Below are 27,096 nucleotides of genomic sequence, written 5' to 3'. Positions count from 1 at the left end.
GTATTTACTAAAAGTGAGTTTTTAAACATGAAATTATGAACATTCCTACCGTTTCAGCCACACACCAATGGCATTAATAAACTAAAAGGCAAGTGGGTTGTCATGTGTACCCTATATATGGTCTAGCTTCTTAACGTAGATGTAGCAATTTTAGCCTATTAAACTGAGGTTTATGGTCGCCCGCACCTAAACTGATATGTTAGAAAAAGAAGGTTTGGTGAAATAATATGTTTGCCCAGGATCACACGATTGGGTCAAGCCAGGAAGCTGTAATTAATCACAGGTATTCTGTTTTTTCATTGGGCAATTCAGCCACGAGATGGGTGTGTTGCTGGTTCTCCTCTTTTTTTTAACGCAAAGATTAATTAATGACTTGTCTTAAATTCTTGGCCACACTGAAAGCTGGGGTCAATTTGGAATACTGAAACAAGACAGTCACAGAAAGATTAGGGCCTCATTTACAAAAACAAATGGTGCAGCACAGCACCGCAAGGCATTTTGCTGCGCAAGCAGCGCCATTTTAAAAACACAGGAATGGGTCTTTTAAACAGTACGACGCAACCATATGCTTTGCCTTGCACTTGCACACAATTGGCTGCCATGCGCCAGCGTAGGGACCCTTGCGTCATGTTGCAAGGTTGCCTGAGTTGCAGGGATAATTGTTTTTGTGCAGGAAGGGAAACCTTCCTGCACCAAAACAATCACTGATGGTATGTTTGTATTTTTCTGTGCGCGCTGCTGCAGCACACATAAAAAGAGGAAAATAATGAGTAGAAATAAAAGTATTTCTCCTTGTTGCACCACTCATATGCCTCCCCCAGCATTCCTAGCTTTACAAAATTTTGTAAATTTGGGAATGTGTCAAGTTCCATGAATGTTGCGTGGGAACAACCACATTAACACCCATGGGACACCACTTTCGAGTAGAGCAATGCGTGAAGGGGGCCCATATTTACAAGGCAATGAAAAGCCAGCCAGGGTGACTTTACGTGGCCATGTAAATATGGACAGGCACACTGCGCTGCTGGTGTGTCAAAATAAACGACGCACTGGCAGCACAATGGCCTTGAAAATTAGGCCCTTAAAAATCAGAACAAGAGAAGATCTGTCAAGACTAGTGCAAAATGAGCTCCACAGGCTCAGACACTGCCACAGACAAAAGCAAATAAAGAGCCTCATACAAGGAGGATGCTACCAGGCATCATGGTCCACAGAGCTGGAAGATGAACAACATATTAACAGTGGCGACTCCCCCATTGGGTTTTGGGGGCGTCACCCAACTTCTTTCTTGCAGTGCGTGAAGGCAGAAACACAAAGGGTAAAAACTACCATTGATGTTTCTGTTTCTCGCCCTGCGGGAAAGCAGAAGTGCCTCTGTGCCTGGTTGGGGGCGGGCGGATGGGCGGTCCTGCTCGAGGGCAGGGGGGGAGTGGCCACAGGGCCGAACAAAGCAGTCATGCACAATCCCCCTTTTTCTCTATTTAGGCTGCTGCATGCAGCCTGCATGAAGAAAATGGCCCGGCTGGGGCGCTCTCCGCTGCAACTCACCAATCACAATGCTGCCATTGCAGCATTGTGATTGGCTTGGGTAGGGGAGAGTGGCTGTCTGCTGGCTGCTTCCTGTTCCTGCAGCATGAACACGCGGACCCGGCTGGCGCTGCTCCTTTACAGCGTGACCGGCCAGGAGCAGAGGCAGTTCGGTACCCGGCACTCCCGGTAGTAAGGTACGCTATATTTTTAGAAGCATGGTATCTTTCCGTGAGTGGCACTGTAAATGTTTTCAGTCATCTAGCAGTTGCGGGAAGAGGGAGTAAAAGCCACATTCACTACACACACACTTTGAAATGTCCCAAAAACGTGAGGGAGTTTTTGGAATATCCAATGTCCTTTGGATGCCAACATCTGATAAATGTCCTCTCCCAAGTTAATCAGTTTGTTCCAGGAGAGTCCTCATAGCTACACCAAAATCCTTCCCCCTCCTTGGCCCAGACTCCTTTTAATGTCCCCAACTTAATGGCCACAAACTGCATTGTTTTCGATTTTTAACTTCATTTTGCAGCAAGACCTAGGTCCAAGATCCTTATGTCAATATCGCTCCAGCCCAAACTGGATTCGTAGCATTATTTGAACTCATCTCGGTTTCTCTGGTGTGCTGTTATCAGTTTCTTTGCCTGTTTTGCCACGCGCCACCACTTTAGGAGAAGTCAATCTGGAAACTGATTATTTTAGGTCCGGATACTGCATGATAGTATCCCTTTAGAGAAAGTTTATATTCTCCTTTGCTTTACCATTGTCTCTTTCTCTCTTTAATCGTAATACAAATGTATATTGCAGAAATGAGCGCAAACCCGCTGAACAGCAATGGAATTGAACCAGGGGCTTTTGAAGAGATGACGGTCTTCCACGTCAGACTTGCAGAAGCTAAATTAACAACAATTCCCAAAGGTATGTATACTGATTGATTATTTGTGACATCTGTTCCCCTATGCCTCTTCTACAGGGTGATCAACATGCTGAGCAATTTAGCACTTCGCCTGTGAGGTGGGGACGTGCATTTCAGCAAAATGACACAAAATTAAGGGTGGGCGGAATTTGCGTAGTCGCGCTACGCAAAGCTCCGCGAAATGGTAAAAAATCTCCACGAGGACGTAGAGTTCCGCGAACACGCGGAACTCTTATTCCGCCCGTTCGCGATGCTTTTTTCCTGTTTGCGAACGCTGTTTGCGTGCTCGGGGGGAAATGTCTTGTGAACACGCATTTTGAAAGCACGAACAAGTAAAAAATTCCGTGAAGCTGGGGATCGCAGAATTTTTGGCAATTACGCGTTCTCCGTGGAACACGAAATTACCCAAATTCCACAAATTCCGAGAGCAGAAAGGAATCTACCGCCCAGGCCTACACAAAATGGACTCATGTCTTCAGATATACAACATACTAACCTCACAACAGCACAAGCAAATCAGAATATAATTAAAAGAATTGCAAAAACCAATTACAGGAACGTACATAATGCACTATGTTGTGCTTAGTGTTGTAAGAAACACATTCTTTAAATCTATGGGTAAAACTAACCATGAGAACGCAAAGAAAATGTATGCAACAGAAATGTATATTACAGATGTAAAAGAAGGTAAGTGAAGGTTACCTAGCCAGTGCAATAGGCAGCATGATAAAAAGAAACACAGCTTATTTTGTTTCAAACAAACAAGTTCAACAACACAACATGACCAAAAGAGTCACATCTCTTGGAGGATTCCTCAAAATAGGTAAGATTACTGAAGTAAAATTGAAAATGGGAAGATGTCACAGTTATATTTAAAGGAAGACAATTTACCTTGAGAGGCAGGTTCGTAAACAGATTACAAAAGCTGGAAATATAATGGCATAGTAAATAAATATTTATTATATTTTTTGTTGTTACTGAGCAAAGCTCTCATGGTTCACTGAATGCAAAGTTCATGTTTGGGGAAGTCGAAGCATGGTATGAAGCGTCAATCATGCGCATGAAACATTAGACCTCGGTACTCAGTTATAAGCTGTGGTCATGACAACAACAGTAAACTAGTCCTCGAAAATGATTTTCCAGATGAAACTTACAGACATGTCAAAGACACCACTATTATTCCTATAATAAAACAATAAGAGTGAAAATGATTGCTTCTTTGATGAATTGTAGGATAAGCCTCATCAAATACCTAAAGGGACCATAGACCATAGTATGCTGACAATACTGTCAGCATATTTTGGGGCATATTTATGACATTGTCACGCAGTGCAGTCACTGCGCGACAAGGAAAGAGCAGGAATGCACCGTATTTAAAAAAATACGGTGCATTCTTGCCTTTTTCCCTTTGCTGGAGCTATTTTGGCTGCCTAGCGCCAAAGAACGCACCCTTGCACCATGGTGCAATGCTGCCTGTGTTGCATGCAGGATTGTATCGACCTGCCTTGGTCTGAGAGCTATGTGCCATCATGTTTCATCCTATAGAGAATTTGACAAATCACTGTGCCCTGAATATCTTCCAAACAGGACATTTTGAAACTAGGGGTCGATTTCCCAGTATACAACTATAAATCTAAAGGAGAAAGTCAGACGGTTTTACAATTTTAAAAGCTGTCATTATGAATGTAACCTAGGCTGTTGTAGAGGTTTCATTCACAAAAGCAACAAGGCTAAACAAAGGAATAAAGGAATTTTAAATTGGAATAACATCGGTCTTTCCCATCTCAAAATGATGTCAATGAAAAATCGAGCACAAATGAACATGACCAACAATGAAACTTACAAGACACGACCAAGAATGCATGACAGAATATTGTATGACTCTTAATAAGACAAAAAAAAATATCTTGACATCAGTTTCAAAGAAGCATCCAATCAAATTGGGCATAAAATGTAAGAGGTTCTATGAATCGACTAACAAAGTAGCTTGGAAAATGTCCTTTATGCCCTCAAAACTGTTTATTTCCCCCAATGCTCTGCAGTTACCCACTGGAACTTACCACTCACCTACAACCAACCACCTGCCTCCCCTCTTTTAAGGAACTTTAAAATAAACCTGCTGCACCTCGAGTGTCAATGCAATAAAACACATCCATTTCTCAGAATTCTTCTTTCTCTGAAGCAATCAGCAAGGACTTACCATCAAGATACGTATTTTGGCCCCGAGGTCCCCATCCCCTGGGGCCCGTCCTTTTTTCTTTTTAAAGTAATGGGAGGGAGTCTAAGCGGCTCTCCTCCCGGGCTGATTTCAGCTCCAGGGACAGGCCCGTAGAGTGGGCATCCACTTGTCATTATTGGGGAACACAGGGGGACCTCAAGGCTGCCGCAGTCACAGCCGGCTCCCTGCCTCCTGCAGAAGCAGGCATTGCTTTTACACATAGGGAGATGCTAACATGCAGCTCCCAGTGTGTAAAAGCAAACTATGCTCCACTTTGAGCTCGCGAGAGAAAAATGCTCTCACTAGCTCAAAGCGGAGCACTGTTTGCTTTGGCTTGGCGGGAGCGGTAATAACCATCCACTGGGAGTACAACACCCTCTCATATGAAATAATGGAGACAGGGATTTAATTGTAAATCCCATAGGAAATAATGTTAAATAAAATATTATGAATAAATATTTTTTAATGTAAAAATAAATATATAAAAATACCACCAAATGTTAATTTAATTATAACATATATTACCAAACGTTTTTGCATATCCAAAATAATGTAACTTTTTTTTATTGAAATATAATTCAATTACTTTCAATAAATTATATGCATCACTTTTTATCATCAAGAAATGTAACTTTTTTATTTTAGATTGGAATTTCTTTTTTAATTCTAAGGTGAGAACAAGGACATGGAGGTCCCTCTGATTTACATTAGATACCAGTTGGGGTAACTGGAGGGAAAAGGAAGAAACTGATGGGCTCTGGGGAAGATTCCTTGATAGAAACTAAGGGAAGGAGTGCTGTAGTGTCAGGCTTTGTTTGCACAGGTTTTCAACAGGCCATGTGTATCCTCACATTTGGTTTCCAGTGTTTCTCCAAAGCAATCACTACCACTGATTTCTAAAGTACAATTATCACTGACTCCATGGTTATTTCCATGGGTAGATTAAGTCTAACTGAGACTCTTAATTTGCAAATTGGATCGCAAGAAAGCTATGGCAGAGAAAAAGAACTCCTGGTAGTTTGAAAAGATGAAGTTGGTATTTACTTGCCAGGAACAAGAGGATGAAGAGGGAGAGACAGGGAGTATGGGCCAATGAGGAGAGAAAGAGGGAGCATGATGAACGAGAAACACATAGGGAAAGTGAAGAAAATAAAAAAGAGAGAAAGAATTGGAGAAAGAGAAGCTCAGAATGGCAGCATGGACAGCTGCATTGGAAAAAGTGATTCCACTTCCAACTCTACTGGCTTACCGGCCAACATTCTGAAACAGTTTGTGCACATGTATCTGGAGGGGCAAGATATTTTGGAATGGTTTGTGAGTTTTTGCTTGTAGAGTTTAGGCTTTGGATGATGTGTCTAAGGTACTTGCTTTAATGAGACGCTTGGTCATAGAACATAAAACAGTAATTAAAAGGATGCCTGTGGCTCGGAAAAATACTATTTAGCAAATGAAGGAAGCTAATTAAATGGTTTGGGATGAAGCCAGCTGAATACCGTCAAAGGTTTAAAGGCAGCAAGAGAGCAGATGATGTTCCATTTCGAACTAAGGTTTATGGTGGGATGCATGAGTGGGTGAGAGGGATGGAGGCCTAGGATATTTATTCCCTTCAACAATATATGGTGATTCACTAAGACTCACAAAGGAGTGTTCTACGACATTTAGTCAATACCTGTAATTTCTGACAGAGAAGGATCCAGAGACGCATACAGTATTAGCTGACAAGTAGTTAGCTAACAGGGTTAACAAAGGACTGGAAGCACACAGTTCTAAGTGAAATGGAGAAAAGAACTCTCAGCTGGTTGGTTCCAAACCAGAGGGTAAGAGACTGGGCAATTCCCAAGGTTCAAAGGGAGAACACAAGCAGAAAGGGGATTGGATTACAATTCATGGACATCATAAAGACAAGAGAGGACAGGAAGGTTCCTCCAAGCCCAAAGTGATTACTAGTTTTAGATATCACAAGGAAATGCATTTCAAGAAAGACCACCAGGTGAAAGACCCTGCACCATCTGTACCCATGACAGTGAGTTTTTTAGCTGTGGGTTAAGGGCCCAGAGGTGTCTCTATTGCACTAAACCTAGTGAGTATAAATGGTCAGGGCAGAGAGGATTGCAGCAACCTCAAAAAACGTGTTTTAATATTGGCCCGAGGTGGGCCCCTCTAGGATTCCCACCACTATCTCACACAAGAGCCAGAGAGTCAGGATACTCCTATCCTGCCCCCATATGGTATTTTTTAAAACATTTGCAGGACATTGGGACATTTCTTCTTATGTTGCGGCCCACCAATTAGAGACCTATCTCCTGCTGGACTAATCTTGGTGGTCACCGATGGGAGGGAGAGTTTTCGCAGCCTATCTTTACACTTTATTTTTTAAACTCCCAGTTCCACTAGACTCCCAAGAGACCATTTGTTAATACAGCTCAAATTTTTCACTGTAATCTTTCCAAACCTCCTCAATGGATTTAAACCTAATCACTAAAAGCATGCTCCCTGGGTAAAGATCCAGCTTTCTTCCAACTTTGGTGTAATTCTGTTCATCCACTTTTTCTGTATCATTGTCTAACTTTGTCTTTGGAAATTGCATATGGAAATTGCATTTTTGGACCCTCCCACTTTCTCTTGGCCCCCCATGACAAATCACTCTGAAGCTTTTCAGGAAAGAGCTGAGGGAGGTGGATTAACTTTTTTGTAAATATTTGTGAACCCCACGCATGCAACCAGCCCCACGCTGTGCATGGCCTCTTGCCATGCATGCTGGAGGTTGGCCACAGGCCCTGTAGCCAACTCCTCCAAAGACAGCCAATTCCACACTGCACACGGTAGTCGGTTGTGCAAGGCAGTTAGTTAGCCACAGGGCTTGGCCCTGTAGACCCCATCCCCCAGGGCCTTTTTTAAAGGGAAGGGGGCTGCGTGTCCCCCTTCCCCAAACCTGTTATAGCCCTGGAAACCCCATCCCCAGGGCCATATATATTTTAAAGGGGAGTGGGCTACGCGCCCCCCTCCCCGAGCCTCATTAGGCCCTGGGGACTCATCCCCCAGGGCCATATTTGTTTTAAAGGGGGAGGCAAGTGGCCCCTAATCTGAAGCCTTATTAAGACCTGGGAACCCCTTCCCACAGGGCCACTACTGAAAATAAAGGGGAGGAGGGTGCGTACCCACCCGCCCTGAGGCGTTATCGGCCCTGGGGACCCTACCCCAGTGGCCCACATTTCTTTAAGGTGGGTGCCCTGGAGCCCAACCAGGGCAACCAACATATTCTCATGGGGGGCCGCAGGGAAGCCCCAAGGCCTCCAAGGCACCAGCAGGCTCCCCGCATGCAGCAGGATCCAGCATTGTTCCAGCCCACAGGGAGCAGCTACTGATGCTGCTCCCTCCGAATGGGAGCAACATTTTGATTTGTTTCCCTGCCTGCATCACTGCAGACAGGGAAACAGATCAAAAGTCTGTTCCCAGCTGGCGGGAGCATTTTCAAAGCTCACTTCAGATGGGAGCAGACTTTGTGTTTCCTCCCACTTGGCAGGAGTTTTGAAAATGCTCCTGCCAAGTGGAAGCAAACACAGGTTTCCCTGCCCGGTATGTCTCAGGGTGGGCTACCCGAGACATAGCTAGTTAACCAGCCCCGGGGGTTGGGATTCCTGAGGCCATTAATGGGTCACAGAAGAGGATGCCAAGGCCACCCTCCCTTTTCAAAAGGTTAGTCGCCCTGGGGATAAGGTCCCCAGGGCCTTGAGAGGCTTGAAGAGGGGGGCTGCGTGGCCTCCCTCACCTTTACAAATGCAGTGGGCCCTGGGAATTGGAGTCCCAGGGGTTGAATGCGGCTTGGGGAGGGGGGCCGCTCACAGCCTGACAAAAATAATTTGGTCACTGGGGTCCCCGGGGCTGAAATCAGCTGGGGGAGGGGGGCCACATGCACCCACTCCCTCAAAATAAAAAACTCCTCATCCCCCTGGACTCTGGCCCACCCATGGCACCTTTGTAATAGACAAGAAGAGGAGCCTGCGATCCACAGCAAATTTGTGGCAACATCGTTTTGGCCCAGGAGGAGTCCCTCTGGGGTCAGAGTATCCCTATCCTCCTCACTTATGCCTTTTTTACTTTTGTTAGGATTCAACACTGAGACCTGGGTCCTAAAATGGCTGCCAATACTTCCTGGTTGAGGTGCTGGCAGCCAACCAGATCTCAGCAGATCTGTTGGATCCGAGGGTGCTCTGCATCCCTGTATATACAAAGTTTTTGAGCATTAATTGACCAAAAACTACTGAACTGATTTACACCAAATCATAAAAAGCACTCTTTCTGTGCCAAGATCTAGCTTTCTGCACAATTTGGTGTAAATCTGTTCAGCCATTTAGGCTGTAGCTGTGTTCAAATCTCCTATGGAAAAATGAATGGGGAAAATGTGTTTTAGGACCTCCTTTTTTTGCCCGCCCCCGCTTAATGGATCACAGTGAAACTTTCCATGTGCGAGTTTTGGGAAGATTTGTCAAATGGCACTAAAGTTATTAGTCACACAAAAAATGCATTTCCTATGGCAACACGATCTGACTATAACTACCCAGTGGCGACCGCCATGTGGTAACATATATATATTTAGTAATATAAACCCCTAATACACTACCCTTAAAACCCTTTTACTGCCTGTACCCTAACCCATCTCTCAACACTTAAAACCTTAAAAACCCTTTACTACACCATCCCTCAATCCTAAAAACCTTTAGACCCCCATAACTATACCCATTCCTGATACCTAAAACACTTACAACCCATTCCCATCATTGAACTCTGTAAAACCTTTACTACCCCATACCATACCCATCCCTGAACCTTAACAACACCTTACTACCCCTTACAACCCCATACACTTACGCATCCCTGAAACCTTTGAACCCATGAAACCCTTGCACCGCCTATTTCCCCTAAATCTCCCTTATTTATTGTAACTACATGGTAAAGTCCTGCATTGTAAAGTTACAGAAAATGGCACGTGTGGTATTTACTTGCAAGGTAGTGGCAGAGTTGTAAATGTTGCATTTGGTAATGCCTGCATTGTAAGCATTATATACCCCAAACAAAGAGGAGGATGGGCTAACTGAAGGGAATGGCAATGTTGGATCACTGCCAGAATTAAAGGGGTAGTTAGGTTCTGGTGGAACTATCTAGGATCTATTCCACTGGGTGCAAATTAAGTAGCCTACATTTGTGGTTATTCAGAAAGAAGCCCAGAAACATGTCAGCAAAGGAGTTGTTATAAAACTTTATGTTGTTTTGGATGATGGACTGTTTTATAGTGAGCCCAAGCATCCTGAGTCATGGAGCTAGCAAAATGTTAGTGGTTACACTAGTGAACATGAATTTTCTGCTCTCACTGGCCCACAAAGTGCCCCTAGCAGGACACTGCGGCATTGGAAAGACCCAGGATGGGTATGGCTCTCTGTTCTACTTGTCAAGGATGCATAGTAATACAGGGATTTCCTCAAACCTGTACCCCTTGCCAATTTAGTGGTAAGTCTGGAAGTAAGCCCAAGTCTGTGTTCTCTGCGAGTTGTAAGTATTCTTGAGCAGGAGTGAACAGACATTAGTGATCCATTTGACACCTCCTTCAGCATCAGGCAGCAAGTGCATCTTGGTTGTGGTGGAGCATGCCACCAGGTATGCAGAGGTGATACCGCTGAGGAGCATGACTACAGCAGTGGTAGTTAGTGCGCTCCTCGGTATCTTTTCTAGGTTTGGATTTCCATTGAATGTAATGTCTGACAGAGGTGCCAAATGTATCTCCTCTCATAAAAGGGTGATGTGGGAGTAGGCTTGTGTGACATACCACTTCTCCACTGCGTAGCATCCATAACTCAATGGGTTAGTGTTAAGGTTTCACAAGAACCTTAAGAGCATGAGGGGAGCTTTATTAGAATACCTCAGGAAGAAGTCAAATATTCTCCTCGGATGTCTCTATTTCCCTTTTAGCGCGATATCAAAGTGGGTTTCAGTCCCTTTGAACTACTGTTGGGGAGCACAGTATGTGGCCCACTCACCTTGATCAGAGAATGGTGACAAGGAACTTTGCAGTCAACTCAGAAGGTTGTGCTGGACTATGTGATTGGCCAAAGAAAATTGATGGCACAATTCATGAGTCCAGAGCTTCAGGTGAAAGATGTTGTGGGATATACAAGGTAGTGCAGTGTGTTTATTGTGAACTACTTTGTAGACAAAGGTACCACAAGAGTGCCTGTGAGGGAGTTCCATATTAACCAACTTAAGCCTTTCTTCCGAAGAGATTACACAGTTAACATCATATGTATGGCAGAGAAAACTGAGGAAGAATATGAGCCTCTGAATGACTTTCTGCATTGTGTCTTTAAGTATGGCTCTGAGGAAAGGGTACAGTTTGGCCCTGAGTTGACACCAGAGCACAAGAAAAAGTGTAGAGAGGCACTGGGGTGATTTTCCCATATTTTTTTGTTGACTCCTGAGCTTAACACAGGACATAGTCTGTATTTCAAAAGCAAGGCAAATCACATTCCTGACCATGCCCATTGATCGCACTGGTAGACAAGATGTTGGAGGGATTGAGAGATCGCATAGTCCTTGAGCCAGCCCCAAGTTGATGGTGCTCAAGCAAGGTTCCACAGCTGTGTGCTTTTTTGTGGACTACATGACCATCTACTAAGTCAGCAAGAAGAATGTACATTCGATCCCTAGAGCTGATAAGCTTGAGTACCGGTTTAAGGCTGAGGCCTTATTATGAGTTTGGCAGTCCTCCTGTCGGCCCACCACTGCCGGGCCAACAGGAGGACCGCGAAGCCCGTTTTGAGCCCACCCACCAGATTATGAATGTAATCCATGATGGTGGGCTGTGCTGAGGCAGTGTCACTGCTGTGGTCTGTTAGGCTCATAAGAGAGCCTTAACAACAGACCGCCACCATGACAGTGCCTGCAGCACGTTTCTGCGCCGTGTGGCATGCATGCCACACCGTGCAGGAACAGGGGTGCAATTCCCCCTGCATGCACCCTAAGGCTCAGAAGCCCCCTTGCTTTCATGACCGCCACTCTTTTCATGGCTGACTCACAGCTATGAAAATGGCAGTGGAAATGAAAGTTGGGATATGCTCGATGGTGCTGCAGCGGCACCGCCTGCATTTTCCTGCCTATTTACAGACCGCCGTTGCAACGGGATCCTTTATCCCAGCAGCGCCGGTGGTCTTATGGCAGTCTGACCGCCACACTCATAATACGGTGGGTGGACCGCCAGTGTATCGGTGGTCAGACCACCACCACGAGTGCTCATAATAAGGCCCTAAGTATTTGAGCATGTTGGATCTGACCAGTGGCTACTGCAAAATTGCTGTAGCACCTAGTGCCAAGGAGAAGACCACATTTTCTATACCAAAGTGGTTATTTCACGTTAAGGTAATGCCGTTTGGGTTGACAAATGCTGCTCTCATTTGTTAATGCCTGGTGAACTATGCTCTACCTGAGCTAGAAGAGTTCTGTGTGGCCTACTTGTATGACATTGTGATGTTTAGCTATTCATGGAAGGACCACCAAAATCACCTGGAACAGGTAGCCCTGGGCGGAGTATGCGGAGTGGCACTCCGCGTAGTTCCACGGAGTTAAAAAAAACTCTGTGGAACTCCTCTGCTTCACCCCAGTCCCTCTGAAACGTTTTTAAAAAGGGTAAAAAAAACACTTACCTGCTCTCTGGCATCTGCGGGCCGCCCTCCTCCTCGCCGTGGTGTCTTCTCCTTGCCGCCATATGCCTCCTCAATGCCGGGCACAACCCCCTACTTTTTACATCTTGAGTGGACTGTAAAATGTAGGGGTTTGCTTCGAGGGCTGCGGCGAGGAGGAGAGACACCACCGTGAGGAGGGCGACCCGCAGACGCCAGAGAGCAGGCAAGTGGATTTTTTTTTACCCTTTTGTTTTGGGCCGTGGCGCAGGGGCTGAGGGGCGTACTCTGCTCCGCCACCGAGTCGGAGTTTTGCCTCAACTTCGCATTCCCAGCGGAGCACGGAGCTGGTAAAACTCCGCTGGAGGAGCGGAGTATGCCACCCTGGCTTAAGAACAGTTGTTTGTCAGGATATAGGGAGCAAAATTGACCATTAAGGCAAGCAAGTGCCAGTTGGGGCAGTCTACTGTAGTCACTTTGAACAACAGGTTGGTAACAGGAAAATGCAGCCATTGGTGATAGGATTAAGTAGTGTTGGAGTGGGTTGGGGTGAAAACTGCGGTCATCAAAACACCAATGGGAGCCTTCTTAGGGCTCACCAATTGCTACAGAAACTTTGTAGCCTCTTCGGAACCATAGTGACCCATTTGACAGCTTTGACATCCAAGACGCAGCCAAAGAAAGTGATATTGACTGAGGAGTACCAAAACCTTTAGAGTACCTGAAAAGAGCACTCTACAATATCTGTGTATTGAAGGGCCTGACTACAGTTAACTATAACAGTGCAGACTGATGCTTCAGTTAAAGGAGTTGCCTTATTTCGATGACAAGGGTAGAGCGCATTTCATGGCCTTTATTAGTTATAGGTTACTACCCAGTGAGCAGAACTCGATGGCCATTGAAGAAAGAATGCTTTCCCATGGTGTGGACTTTTGGAAGGTTTAAACTGTATATGTTTGATTTTAAGTTTGTGGTCCAGACAGATCACAAGCCACTCAAGTGGTTGAGTGCAATGAAGGGTGAAAATCTCAAGTTGCTGAGATTACTGCAAGGTCTACATTTCACAAAAGAGCCAAAGCCGGAATGAACCACAGTTACATAGATGGACTTTCCCACCAATTTTTCTAATCTGAAAACTAGGCTTCTCCAATGGTGGAGTAACGTTCCTAGTTTTACAGTGTGGGACTGGTGGTCTGAATGGGGGCAGGAATGTACCCTGTATGGTGTACAATCATGGTCCCCTGCTTTGAGTGCCAAACTATGAGTACCTGGGTTTTATATTTGGCCCTTACCTCACACTAATGTACAGTGCCTGGAGAGGACTCTGCTTGACATGAATGAGCTCCTGGACCCATCCTATAACATGGAGAAGAGCACCAAGTGCCCTTGGTTTACCAACAGTGAACCACTGACCCTGCCATGGGTTTGGCATGTGGAGTGGCAGTGACAGGGTATTGTGTTTTCTGATTCATTGTTGTCTCCAGACCTTTTCATCTGTGCCACTAGAGTGCAGGACTAGTGGCGCTAGTAAAGTTCCGCTTATGTGCGCTGACCCAAATTCTAGTACTTGCTGTGCATGTTTGTGTATGTGGCCTGTGATGTATATGCAGTGTGTGTATGAGTGGGGTAGAGTAATGGAGGCCCATGGGTTTATTTTGGAAGTTCCTTGCCTGTTCCTGTGCACACAAAGGAGGTGATGTTGTTTTCCCAGACAGTTGTAGTGTATTGGTTACATTCCTGAAGCTGGAGGGAGGAGACCTAGTTAATGAAGTTGGGACAGAGAGGAAAAGGCTCCATTAGAAATTTGATTAGGCCTTTTTCTGAGAGGAACAGCTGATTAGTCTTCTTGTAGCACTGCCATTCGGGAGATGCTGTGGGAGAAGGGAGGGTAACTGCAGTCTCTGTTGTGTAGGATCAAAGTGACCCTTTAGGTGAGGCCAGCCTTTTGCCTCTCCCCTGATCAGTATTCAGTGTGACTGTTAATAGCCAGGTGCAGAAAGCTGTCACCTATGTTCGTCTCTGCTGTGGTTGCTCCATGCTGGAGACTACCCTGCTTTATCTATACAAAGGCTGGAGAGCAGCCTGGAAAGGGCACATGAAAGGAGAACCACCCTAAACTAGTTCTGGAAATGTATACAGTTGAACTAAATATCTGGCCTACGTCTGCTGTATAAAAGAGGTGCCACTGACCACTTGTTCCAGTTCTAGGCTCTCTTTGGCCAAAGAAGGGAGTGTCTCGCAAAATTCTCAGACACTGCTGTTCACCCGGAGCTGGTGCCTGCCTGACAGCAAGCTCCCCAGAGTTGAGGGAACATCACCTAAAACTTTGGCTTTCAGAAAGAAGCTGTTCTTCTGACCTGAAATGCCTAGAAGCCAGCCTATCTGCTGGCAGATAAAATGAGCCTCCCAAATCTGGAGGGGGTGTGACTGCTCCTGCTGCCAAATCCTGCCACAACCTATTCAGACTAAAGGCTGCTCCTGCAACTGGCACCTCTCTTCCCAGAAGTGGGAGTGAGCAGGGATGTGTGTTGCCAGTGCCCTCACTGGCCTAAAACAAAATAGGGAGACGAGCATGGTGGTGAGACTGTACTGAACTGATGGCCATCATTACTGAACTAGAGCAATCTGCACATTCACCGTTTTGTGCCACACAGACACTCTAACCTGAAGCAGACCTGTCTAGACTCATGGGAGGAAGCACACTCAGGTCAGAGGATGGGGGATTGTGGTATCCCAAGGTGCAGTAGTCCAAGCTTAAGTGGATTTTCTAGTCCCTGCTAACATTGGCTGCGTGGTGTTCCACTTGAATTCTTCCTATTAAAATAATTTTATAACTAAAGCATTGAGTTGGAAAATCAGATATTGGGCTGTTGGGTGGTTGTTGAGCTCTGACCTTTCACTCACTATCTTCCTGAAAAGCTTGTGACGGCTCGCCATCACTATAACTGAGAGTCAAGTGCTGAAGTGTTTGCACTTGGCCCGGCTTGCAAAGCCATTGTAGGATGGATCTCAGGACAAAAGGGGCAAACGAGTACAGGTCCCACAGCTGAGGCGCAGTAGCCCCTGATTGCCCCATGGACCTCAGAACAGAGGCTGAAAACCCTGTACTCATGAGTCACATACTCTTGTCAACACATATCGTCTCAAGAGGAGATTCGCTCACCCTCATAAGCAGGGAATTATCACTCACTCTCACAGCGAATCACAGCTGCGCGCTTCAGAGATGACAAAATTAGGAAAGACAATAGCAACCTTGAATAGATGAAATCCTCATCACTCCTTCACAGCCTTTGATAAGGTAACTCACAATATTTCAATAAAAAGATTGAAAGAATATGTGGACACGTCAAGTGTATTCAATACAAATCTTAACTCAATGTATTAACTAATTTAAATAAGGAATGTGTTCTCAAAAAGTCAACAAAACAGAAAGATGTAAATGATTAGAAAATAATCACACAGGTGGGACAGACATTCTGAAAAGAGCCATCCAAAGTCAAAAACACATGGAGACATTGGCAAGTTTGCAGCATGGGAAAGTATTACGTTATACTTTACATGCCTAACAGCATATTTCATTTTTTTTTTTTTAACTATGGACGCGTTCCATCTCCAACACACTGCAAAACAAAGAAATTTGAACTTGGAGCGTTACCTAACAGGGTATGCTCCACAGAGGATGTGGTCTAATGGCCAGAACTGCTAACTTTGGAGCTGGGGAACCAGCTAGGAGCCTCAGCTTTGGCTCAACATCCTGTGATTCTGGGCAAATCACTTAATCTCCCCGCCCCTACCAAAAACGAAGGTGTCCTTGTCGTCAGTGATGTCACTGACCATGTCATGAATGATGTAATATGTGATATCATCAGCAGTGGATTGCGGGCGCGCGAGATGTAGTTAGTACAACTAACTATATCGGAGGAATTTCAATGGTTTTGTTCAAGTGAAATGTCCAGCTAACTATAGCACCCCTAAAACCTATTGTTTTTTCAGTGAATTTCTAAGGTTTTTTAAATGCTAATTCGTAACTATATCAGACCTAAAACCTATGGTTTTTCCAGTGAATTTCAAAGGTTTTTTAAATGCTAATTCCTAACTATATCAGGCCGGAAACCTATGTTTTTTTCAATGAATTTCAAAGGTTTTTTAAATGCTAATTCCTAACTATATCAGGCCTGAAACCTATGGTTTTTTCAGTGAATTTCAAAGGTTTTGTAAATGACAATTTTTAATGTATTAATTGTTATACTGTTTCTTTAATACTGATTTACTACATTTTTTAAACTGTATTTTATTTTTTTAATTACATTATACATTACAATACAAAATATACTTTCTCAGAATTAATTACTTTAGTTTAAATACTTTGCAAATAGGCAATAGACTTTTAAGTACAGTAGTTACAGTTGCAATGGGCAACACAATTTCAAACACAAAGCAACATTGAGCTCAATGTGAATTTCAAGTCAAATGCAATTAGTTACTTTATGGAGTACTTTTCTAACCACAGGACTGGATCCTAGATTCAGTCCTTGGACATCTCCTGTAAACAGTTGAGTAAAAGCGTTTTGGTTACAGTAGTGATTTTTAAGGATTATTATTGTATTTTAAAAGTTGACACAGAAATTTTTTCAAATAGAATCACCAATGTTATCCTATGGCAGAAAATTCACTTAGCAGGTAAGTAGTGTTATCGTTACTTTTTCTTACTCAGTGGTGGATCCTGGATCCAGCACAGGTGAATCTCCTGTAAACAGTTGAAAGAATGTGTTTAAGTCATACAGACGATTTTTTAGGAATATTTTTAGTTTGTGAAAATAGACACAAACTTTTCTGCTGAAAAGCACACAATGGATTCCTATGGAAAGAAATACAAGTTACTGTTAAGTACGCTTAAAATTACTTTTCAGGGTCAGTGCTGGTCTAAAAGATGCAGCACTGGGTTCTCTCCTGATAACAGGTGAGTAAAACGGAATTCGTAGTTCGGCTGATTTTAGAGGAATATTTGTACGTTTCAAAAATTGACACTTAGAAACTTTTCTTGTGAAAACCACACAATGGATTCCAATGGTAAGTAAATCGGAATTCGTAGTTCGGCTGATTTTAGAGGAATATTTGTACAATGGTGAAGGAAGGGGGCGGGGCCTGAGGTGACGTGTGCAAACACGCCCTGTCGCGCATTTTAAGTTGGGGAATTAATTCCTCTTCAATCCTGCGGTCCCTTGGGGGCCAACTAGCCCACCAGGTACCTCCAGTATGCGCCAGGGAGCTGCGTTGCAGAGAGGTGTTCAGAGGCCACGCCCCTTTTTACAACACTCTGCAACGCAGCTCTGTGGCGCTTATTGGAGGTACCTAGTGGGCTAATTGGCCCCTAGGGGACCTCTGGATTGAAGAGGAATCAATTCCCCAACTTAAAACGCACCGGGGGTGCATTTGCAGAGTGGTGTAAGGAGGGGGCGTGGCTTCTGGGCCGATCCCGTTTTTTTTTTTTTCTTTGTTTTAGAAGGGGGGCTGTGTAGCCCCCCTTCTTTTTCTATTTTTTGGCCCTGGGGACACCATCTCCCAGGGCCTGCCCCCAATTTTTATTTATTAAAAAACAAATCAGGAAGGGGGCCACGTGGCCCCCCTCCCGAGGCCATAATTTGCCCCTGGGACCCCATCCCCCGGGGCAAGGCCATTTTGATGGAAAAAAATATATTTTCATGGAGGGGGGCTTTGTTTAATTTAATGGGGAAGGGGGGCTGTGTGGCCCCCTCCTGGGCCACTTCTGGCCCCAGGGACCCCATCCCCCGGGGCTTGGCCTCTCGTTGGAGACCATGGGGGGGTCCCCAGTCCCCCCACAGTCCCAGCCAGCTCCCCACCTCCTGCGGGAGCCGGCATTGCTTTTCCACATGGGAGCAGCTAACATGCTGCTCCCCATGTGGAAAAGCAATCTGCTTTGCTTCATTGAAGCAAAGCAGTTTGCAATGGCAGGGCGGAAGCTGCGAGGCTCCCGCCCTGCCATTGCAAACAGCAGTGTCCCGGGGGTGGGCACCCCGGAAAACTGCAGGAGCCGGCACTGGGGGGTGGCTGTCCCCAGGGCCTATACAAGGCTCCAGAAGGGGGGCCGCATGGCCCCCCTCCCACATGTACAAGTTGCCCCGGCGGTGGCGGTCCCAGGGGCTGGGGGGGCCTGAGGGCCCCCCCAAATCAAATTGTTTTAAGTCTCGGGGTGGCAGTCCCCGGGGCTGGGGGGGCTGCGAGCCCCCCCACCCATTTTGACGAAGCCCCAGGGGGTGGTGGTTCCCGGGGCTGCGGGGGGGCCGTGAGCCCCCCCGCATATGCAATCTTCGAGCCCCGGGGGGTGGCAGTCCCCGGGGCAGTGTGAGAGGGATTGGAACCCCCACACTTTTTTTTTACTCTGCGCCCTGGGTTTTGGCCCCCCGGGGGCAAATTACCATATTCAGCGCGGGAGTCCGCGCTGAATTATTTTTTTTTTTTCGGCCGAAATTCGCTTTGGGTGCGCGAATCTCGCCGATTTTTTTTTTTTTAATTCTTTTTTTGGCCCTGGGGGTCCTTGTGGGACCCCCTGAGCAGGCCTAGGGGGTCAGGGTGTTTCTACCCTGCCCCCTTTTTGCGTTTTTCGCGCTTGTTTTTTAGGTTTCTTGTGCCTCTGTTCTACTGAGGCACTAGATGGCTGCCAATACTTCCTGATCTGGAGTGTTGACAGCCAATTAGAATACAGCTCGTGCACAGCAGGGTGCGCGCTGGGTGCGGGGAGGGTGCGCGGATCTTCCGAGGCCATAGATATATATGTACTTTTACTTCTAATTTTCTCAGGAACTACTGAACGGATTTACACCATTTAAGCAAAAGGCATGAGTCTGAACTGAGGACTACCTCTTTGCCAAATTTGGTGTAATTCCGTTCAGCAGTTGGGGCTGTAGCTGCGTCAAAATGTCCTATGGCAAAATGCATGGGGAAAATGCATTTTTGGACCCTCCTTTTTTCTCAGCCCCTGCTTGACGAATCATCGTGAAATTTTCAGGATAGGAGCGGACCGGAGCTGGCCAAAAGTTTGGAAAATTTCGCGAAGATTCGTCAATTGGCGCCAACGTTATTCCAAATAGAATATTGCGGATTTCCTATGGAAAATAGGTCCTAACTATATCTACCTACTGGTGACCGCCAGTAGGTAATATATTAGGTAATATATATATATATCTATATATATCCACATCTCAAAGTTTCCCATTCAGGATAGCCACACTCAGGTAGGTTAAATCTTCCGTTTTTATTTCACAGGAGCTACAGCATTGTGGAGTGAAAGCTCGCCAAAGTTCATCGCCTGACGCGTTTCATGCTGTGAGGCATTTCATCAGAGGCAAACATTTATCAGCGTGCAAACAATGGCAGTCCAATTATCTTATCACCCACCTGCCCCAGTGGGCTTCGGCTCGCGCTGAGCCTGATGGTATTTGTAGTGCCTTGTGTTGCTACAGTGAGCTGCTCCGCGCTGACAAACGTAAAAAACATAAAAAACCCCAGTGGGTCAGGAAAGCGTCCTCTTCCTGCAATGTTGCACTTTACCACGCCTGTGACAATGACCTCCTGTTCATAGAATTGGCAGCCGTTTGACTCCAACTCGGTCCGCTCACAACGCGGCGGGGCTTCTCCTACGACCGGGACCAGCCGTCTTTAAATCCACATCTCAAAGTTTCCCATTCAGGATAGCCACACTCAGGTAGGTTAAATCTTCCGTTTTTATTTCACAGGAGCTACAGCATTGTGGAGTGAAAGCTCGCCAAAGTTCATCGCCTGACGCGTTTCATGCTGTGAGGCATTTCATCAGAGGCAAACATTTATCAGCGTGCAAACAATGGCAGTCCAATTATCTTATCACCCACCTGCCCCAGTGGGCTTCGGCTCGCGCTGAGCCTGATGGTATTTGTAGTGCCTTGTGTTGCTACAGTGAGCTGCTCCGCGCTGACAAACGTAAAAAACATAAAAAACCCCAGTGGGTCAGGAAAGCGTCCTCTTCCTGCAATGTTGCACTTTACCACGCCTGTGACAACGACCTCCTGTCCATAGAATTGGCAGCCGTTTGACTCCAACTCGGTCCGCTCACAACGCGGCGGGGCTTCTCCTACGACCGGGACCAGCCGTCTTTAAATCCACATCTCAAAGTTTCCCATTCAGGATAGCCACACTCAGGTAGGTTAAATCTTCCGTTTTTATTTCACAGGAGCTACAGCATTGTGGAGTGAAAGCTCGCCAAAGTTCATCGCCTGACGCGTTTCATGCTGTGAGGCATTTCATCAGAGGCAAACATTTATCAGCGTGCAAACAATGGCAGTCCAATTATCTTATCACCCACCTGCCCCAGTGGGCTTCGGCTCGCGCTGAGCCTGATGGTATTTGTAGTGCCTTGTGTTGCTACAGTGAGCTGCTCCGCGCTGACAAACGTAAAAAACATAAAAAACCCCAGTGGGTCAGGAAAGCGTCCTCTTCCTGCAATGTTGCACTTTACCACGCCTGTGACAACGACCTCCTGTCCATAGAATTGGCAGCCGTTTGACTCCAACTCGGTCCGCTCACAACGCGGCGGGGCTTCTCCTACGACCGGGACCAGCCGTCTTTAAATCCACATCTCAAAGTTTCCCATTCAGGATAGCCACACTCAGGTAGGTTAAATCTTCCGTTTTTATTTCACAGGAGCTACAGCATTGTGGAGTGAAAGCTCGCCAAAGTTCATCGCCTGACGCGTTTCATGCTGTGAGGCATTTCATCAGAGGCAAACATTTATCAGCGTGCAAACAATGGCAGTCCAATTATCTTATCACCCACCTGCCCCAGTGGGCTTCGGCTCGCGCTGAGCCTGATGGTATTTGTAGTGCCTTGTGTTGCTACAGTGAGCTGCTCCGCGCTGACAAACGTAAAAAACATAAAAAACCCCAGTGGGTCAGGAAAGCGTCCTCTTCCTGCAATGTTGCACTTTACCACGCCTGTGACAACGACCTCCTGTCCATAGAATTGGCAGCCGTTTGACTCCAACTCGGTCCGCTCACAACGCGGCGGGGCTTCTCCTACGACCGGGACCAGCCGTCTTTAAATCCACATCTCAAAGTTTCCCATTCAGGATAGCCACACTCAGGTAGGTTAAATCTTCCGTTTTTATTTCACAGGAGCTACAGCATTGTGGAGTGAAAGCTCGCCAAAGTTCATCGCCTGACGCGTTTCATGCTGTGAGGCATTTCATCAGAGGCAAACATTTATCAGCGTGCAAACAATGGCAGTCCAATTATCTTATCACCCACCTGCCCCAGTGGGCTTCGGCTCGCTCTGAGCCTGATGGTATTTGTAGTGCCTTGTGTTGCTACAGTGAGCTGCTCCGCGCTGACAAACGTAAAAAACATAAAAAACATAAAAAACCCCAGTGGGTCAGGAAAGCGTCCTCTTCCTGCAATGTTGCACTTTACCACGCCCGTGACAACGACCTCCTGTCCATAGAATTGGCAGCCGTTTGACTCCAACTCGGTCCGCTCACAACGCGGCGGGGCTTCTCCTACGACCGGGACCAGCCGTCTTTAAATCCACTTCTCAAAGTTTCCCATTCAGGATAGCCACACTCAGGTAGGTTAAATCTTCTGTTTTTATTTCACAGGAGCTACAGCATTGTGGAGTGAAAGCTCGCCAAAGTTCATCGCCTGACGCGTTTCATGCTGTGAGGCATTTCATCAGAGGCAAACATTTATCAGCGTGCAAACAATGGCAGTCGAATTATCTTATCACCCACCTGCCCCAGTGGGCTTCGGCTCGCGCTGAGCCTGATGGTATTTGTAGTGCCTTGTGTTGCTACAGTGAGCTGCTCCGCGCTGACAAACGTAAAAAACATAAAAAACCCCAGTGGGTCAGGAAAGCGTCCTCTTCCTGCAATGTTGCACTTTACCACTGCCATTGTTTGCACGCTGATAAATGTTTGCCTCTGATGAAATGCCTCACAGCATGAAACGCGTCAGGCGATGAACTTTGGCGAGCTTTCACTCCACAATGCTGTAGCTCCTGTGAAATAAAAACGGAAGATTTAACCTACCTGAGTGTGGCTATCCTGAATGGGAAACTTTGAGATGTGGATTTAAAGACGGCTGGTCCCGGTCGTAGGAGAAGCCCCGCCGCGTTGTGAGCGGACCGAGTTGGAGTCAAACGGCTGCCAATTCTATGGACAGGAGGTCGTTGTCACAGGCGTGGTAAAGTGCAACATTGCAGGAAGAGGACGCTTTCCTGACCCACTGGGGTTTTTTATGTTTTTTACGTTTGTCAGCGCGGAGCAGCTCACTGTAGCAACACAAGGCACTACAAATACCATCAGGCTCAGCGCGAGCCGAAGCCCACTGGGGCAGGTGGGTGATAAGATAATTGGACTGCCATTGTTTGCACGCTGATAAATGTTTGCCTCTGATGAAATGCCTCACAGCATGAAACGCGTCAGGCGATGAACTTTGGCGAGCTTTCACTCCACAATGCTGTAGCTCCTGTGAAATAAAAACGGAAGATTTAACCTACCTGAGTGTGGCTATCCTGAATGGGAAACTTTGAGATGTGGATTTAAAGACGGCTGGTCCCGGTCGTAGGAGAAGCCCCGCCGCGTTGTGAGCGGACCGAGTTGGAGTCAAACGGCTGCCAATTCTATGGACAGGAGGTCGTTGTCACAGGCGTGGTAAAGTGCAACATTGCAGGAAGAGGACGCTTTCCTGACCCACTGGGGTTTTTTATGTTTTTTACGTTTGTCAGCGCGGAGCAGCTCACTGTAGCAACACAAGGCACTACAAATACCATCAGGCTCAGCGCGAGCCGAAGCCCACTGGGGCAGGTGGGTGATAAGATAATTGGACTGCCATTGTTTGCACGCTGATAAATGTTTGCCTCTGATGAAATGCCTCACAGCATGAAACGCGTCAGGCGATGAACTTTGGCGAGCTTTCACTCCACAATGCTGTAGCTCCTGTGAAATAAAAACTGAAGATTTAACCTACCTGAGTGTGGCTATCCTGAATGGGAAACTTTGAGAAGTGGATTTAAAGACGGCTGGTCCCGGTCGTAGGAGAAGCCCCGCCGCGTTGTGAGCGGACCGAGTTGGAGTCAAACGGCTGCCAATTCTATGGACAGGAGGTCGTTGTCACGGGCGTGGTAAAGTGCAACATTGCAGGAAGAGGACGCTTTCCTGACCCACTGGGGTTTTTTATGTTTTTTATGTTTTTTACGTTTGTCAGCGCGGAGCAGCTCACTGTAGCAACACAAGGCACTACAAATACCATCAGGCTCAGCGCGAGCCGAAGTCCACTGGGGCAGGTGGGTGATAAGATAATTGGACTGCCATTGTTTGCACGCTGATAAATGTTTGCCTCTGATGAAATGCCTCACAGCATGAAACGCGTCAGGCGATGAACTTTGGCGAGCTTTCACTCCACAATGCTGTAGCTCCTGTGAAATAAAAACGGAAGATTTAACCTACCTGAGTGTGGCTATCCTGAATGGGAAACTTTGAGATGTGGATATATATATATATATATATATATATATATATATGTTACCTACTGGCGGTCGCCAGTAGATAGTTATAGTTAGGACCGTGTTTCCATAGGAAATCTCAGAATTCTATTTTGAATAACTTTGGCGCCGGTTGACGAATCCTCGCGAAATTTTCAAAACTAATGGGGCTCAGCTTCTACCCTGAAAGTCTCGGGGGGATTCGTCAAGCGGGGGCTGAGAAAAAAGGGGGGTCCCAAAACGCGTTTTCCCCATGCATTTTCCTATAGGACCTTTAGTCGAAGGTACAGCCCGAACGGCTGAACAGAATTACTTGAAATTTGGCAAAGAGGTAGTCCTCTGGTCAGAGATGTGCCTTTTACATATATGGAGTCAATCTGTTCAGTAGTTCCTGAGAAAATTGCAGTTAAAGTACATAAATATCTATAGCCGCGCACGGTGCGCGCACCCTAACGTGCTCGAGCTTAATTGTGATTGGTGGTTACATATCAGTCAACGTTCGAATCGGTCGAATTCAGGAAGTGTTTGCCGCCATTTTGTTTGTTTTGAGTGTGAGAGTGAAAAAGGAAGGTGGCGAACGTGAAAAGTGCGCAGGGTAGAGAGTTCCTGACCCCCTAGCCTTTGTTAGGGGGTCCCTGAAGGACCCCGAAGGCAGAAAAAACCATTTTAATTTTTTTTTTAAAAATCGCGGGGTGCGCGCACTGTGACAAACCATTAAAAAAAAAAAAATATGTAATACGTAGTTTATTGTAAAATAAATATATTACAAATATAATAATAAATATATAACTTAGCATTTAAAAAACTGTACAAATTCACTGCAAAAACCATAGGTTTCACACACGTTATAGTTAGGTGGACATTTCACTCGTTAAAAACCAATGAAATTCCCCCGTTATAGTTAGTTGAGATAACTATAACTTGCGCAACTGCCACTCTATCACAAGGATGATGTAATCAGTGATGTCATGAGTGATGCCACTGACCATGTCATGAGTGATGTAATATGTGACGTCATGAGCAGAGGATTGCGGGCGCGCGAGTTATAGTTATCTCAACTAACTATAACGGGGGAATTTCATTGTTTTTTTACGAGTGAAATGTTCACCTAACTATAACATGTGTGAAACCTATGTTTTTTTAAGTGAATTTGCATGGTTTTTTAAATGCTAATTCCTAACTATAACGTGAGTGAAACCTATGGTTTTTTCAGTGAATATATATATATATATATAATTTTTATTATTTTCTAACAGTTTATCATGAAATAAAATAATTATTTATTAATATTATTTAAATATGTATGTCTGATTTTTTTATATTACATTTATTATTTCTCATTTTGAGCTTTTTAAAATAATTCTAACTATGTTTTTATTACTTATATTTATTATTTAATTAATTTGATATTATTTTTAAGACATTTAAACGATATTTTAAGCAACAATATTTTAAACAACAATATTTTGGTTTCGATATTTTTGTACTTACCTTTGTAGAGAGAGGATTTCGAAATTCTGTCCATCGATATTCTGTACTCGATATTCTTGTAGGTCGATATTTGTTCCGTCGATATTCTGTTGGTGATCTGTTTAATATAGTGCTGATATGCTGCTTACCGCAGCTTCCCGGCACTTTGCAGCAGTTTAAGCATTTGAAGAGAGTGGTCATGTGAGATAGACTCTCGTACAAGAAATAATGAGTTTAGTTGGGTATTGGCTGTACACAGTAGTGCCTTTTGCTGGATCGCAGAGATGGCATCACATATTTTGTGTGGGGACCACTTGTATGGAAATCTCCCAGAACTTGTGCTGCAACTGTGTATAGCTCAAATAGTTTGTTACCGGTCACGCTCAGTTTCCTACAGAGATGCCTTTTACTAGATCAAAGAAATAAATGTAGAACTGCAGTGCATACCATCTTTTGAGATCACTTATATAGACGACGAGACAAAGGAAGCAGCTTGGTGGCCTGCACGCCTGCTGAGGAGTCAAGTGAGCCATCAAGCACATCATACATGCCCAATATGGTGTGCCTGTCTCAGCATTTCTTCACCTTGAGATTGATAAAACGAGGATCACTAAGTTGGACAGTAGTAATGGGTGTATATAGTAGGGTTAGGTGCTAAACTCTGCTCCGTCGGCTGAGTTCTCAGAGTTTTGCCCACTTTGCTCTACGTTTGTAATGCAGAGTTCTGACAAAACTCTGCCAACTGCCAAGTGACTGACTTTTTTCATGTGCATGGCTTGCCTGCTTTATGTTTAAGAGCGCTAGTGAGAATTTGCGTACTCTCAGCATGATTTTGGGGCATTAGAACCCCACCTGGCGGGATTTTCCCAACGTGGGCTTCCATGGCAGGAACGACAATTCGCACTGAGAAAGCTGATGCTCAAGTAGAAAATCTACTCGAGCAGCAGAATGAAGCAGCACCTTTTGGCACACTGCGTGGTGCCACTTGAGCTAATTTTACAATGCAGACCAAGCTCCTGGTGCCAAAAATCAGAGCAAGCAGTGCGATGTGCCGAGTTCCGTCTGCTCACAGAACTCCATGGAATCGTGCAGAGTTTTTATGTAACTCTGCGGAATTCCATGGAGTGACACTCCACAAGTTCTTCTATCCTTAATATATAGTGCTTTGAAGTGAAAAGACTGTGGCAGGAAGTGCAGTAAGAAAACACCAGTTATTGTTCCCCCCACACTCGCAGGTAAATCAGGGGCAGATCTTTGGTAAAAATGTAAAGGATGGAGCAATCCTTTAAATCATGAAGAAAATAAGGGCTACACTAATTTTTAGCGTTACCTCCCTCTCTCCTGTTTTTCATTCTTCCTTATTTAATTTATTTAGTTTTGCCTTAACAGTTTTGTTTTCACCATCTCATTGGCAGTGGATGTCTGTGTTAGATCACAGGGTGTCCCTCCTACTATCATGCCACCTTCTCCTCTTGTGCCTCTTGTAGAAGTGAGTCCCCTCAATAAGGACAGCAGAAGATACCAATGTAGATTTTGAGGAAGGAAGTTTATTGAGACACAAAGTTGCAGAGACCTCATCCAGTCAGGGAGCCAGCTTAACTGCCACACAAGCAGTTCCAACCCAGTGCCTGGCAACGCACCCCACATTCCAGAACAGGAAGAATGTGAGCTTCAGAAGTATTCAGGACACCAACACTTCCTCCCCCTTTAACTTCCAAAATAAAGTTACTAACTTAATACAAGCTTAACCGAACTGAAACTACATATTAAGA

General features: G+C 45.4%; 1 protein-coding gene across 2 annotated transcripts in view; it reads left to right on the top strand.

Annotated features, from left to right (window-relative positions):
• Positions 1-27,096, top strand: part of ASPN (asporin) — a 217,261-nt gene that overhangs the window by 128,161 nt on the left and 62,004 nt on the right. For both annotated transcript variants that reach the window (XM_085624886.1, XM_085624887.1), the window contains exon 5: positions 2,335-2,445. In XM_085624886.1, the coding sequence (XP_085481012.1) occupies positions 2,335-2,445 (111 nt within the window). The remainder of the gene's footprint in view (positions 1-2,334; positions 2,446-27,096) is intronic.

This window comes from Triturus cristatus, chromosome 9 (assembly GCF_964204655.1).
Source record: "Triturus cristatus chromosome 9, aTriCri1.1, whole genome shotgun sequence".
Lineage (NCBI taxonomy): Eukaryota > Metazoa > Chordata > Amphibia > Caudata > Salamandridae > Triturus > Triturus cristatus.
This window is presented reverse-complemented; position numbering and strand designations above follow the sequence as displayed.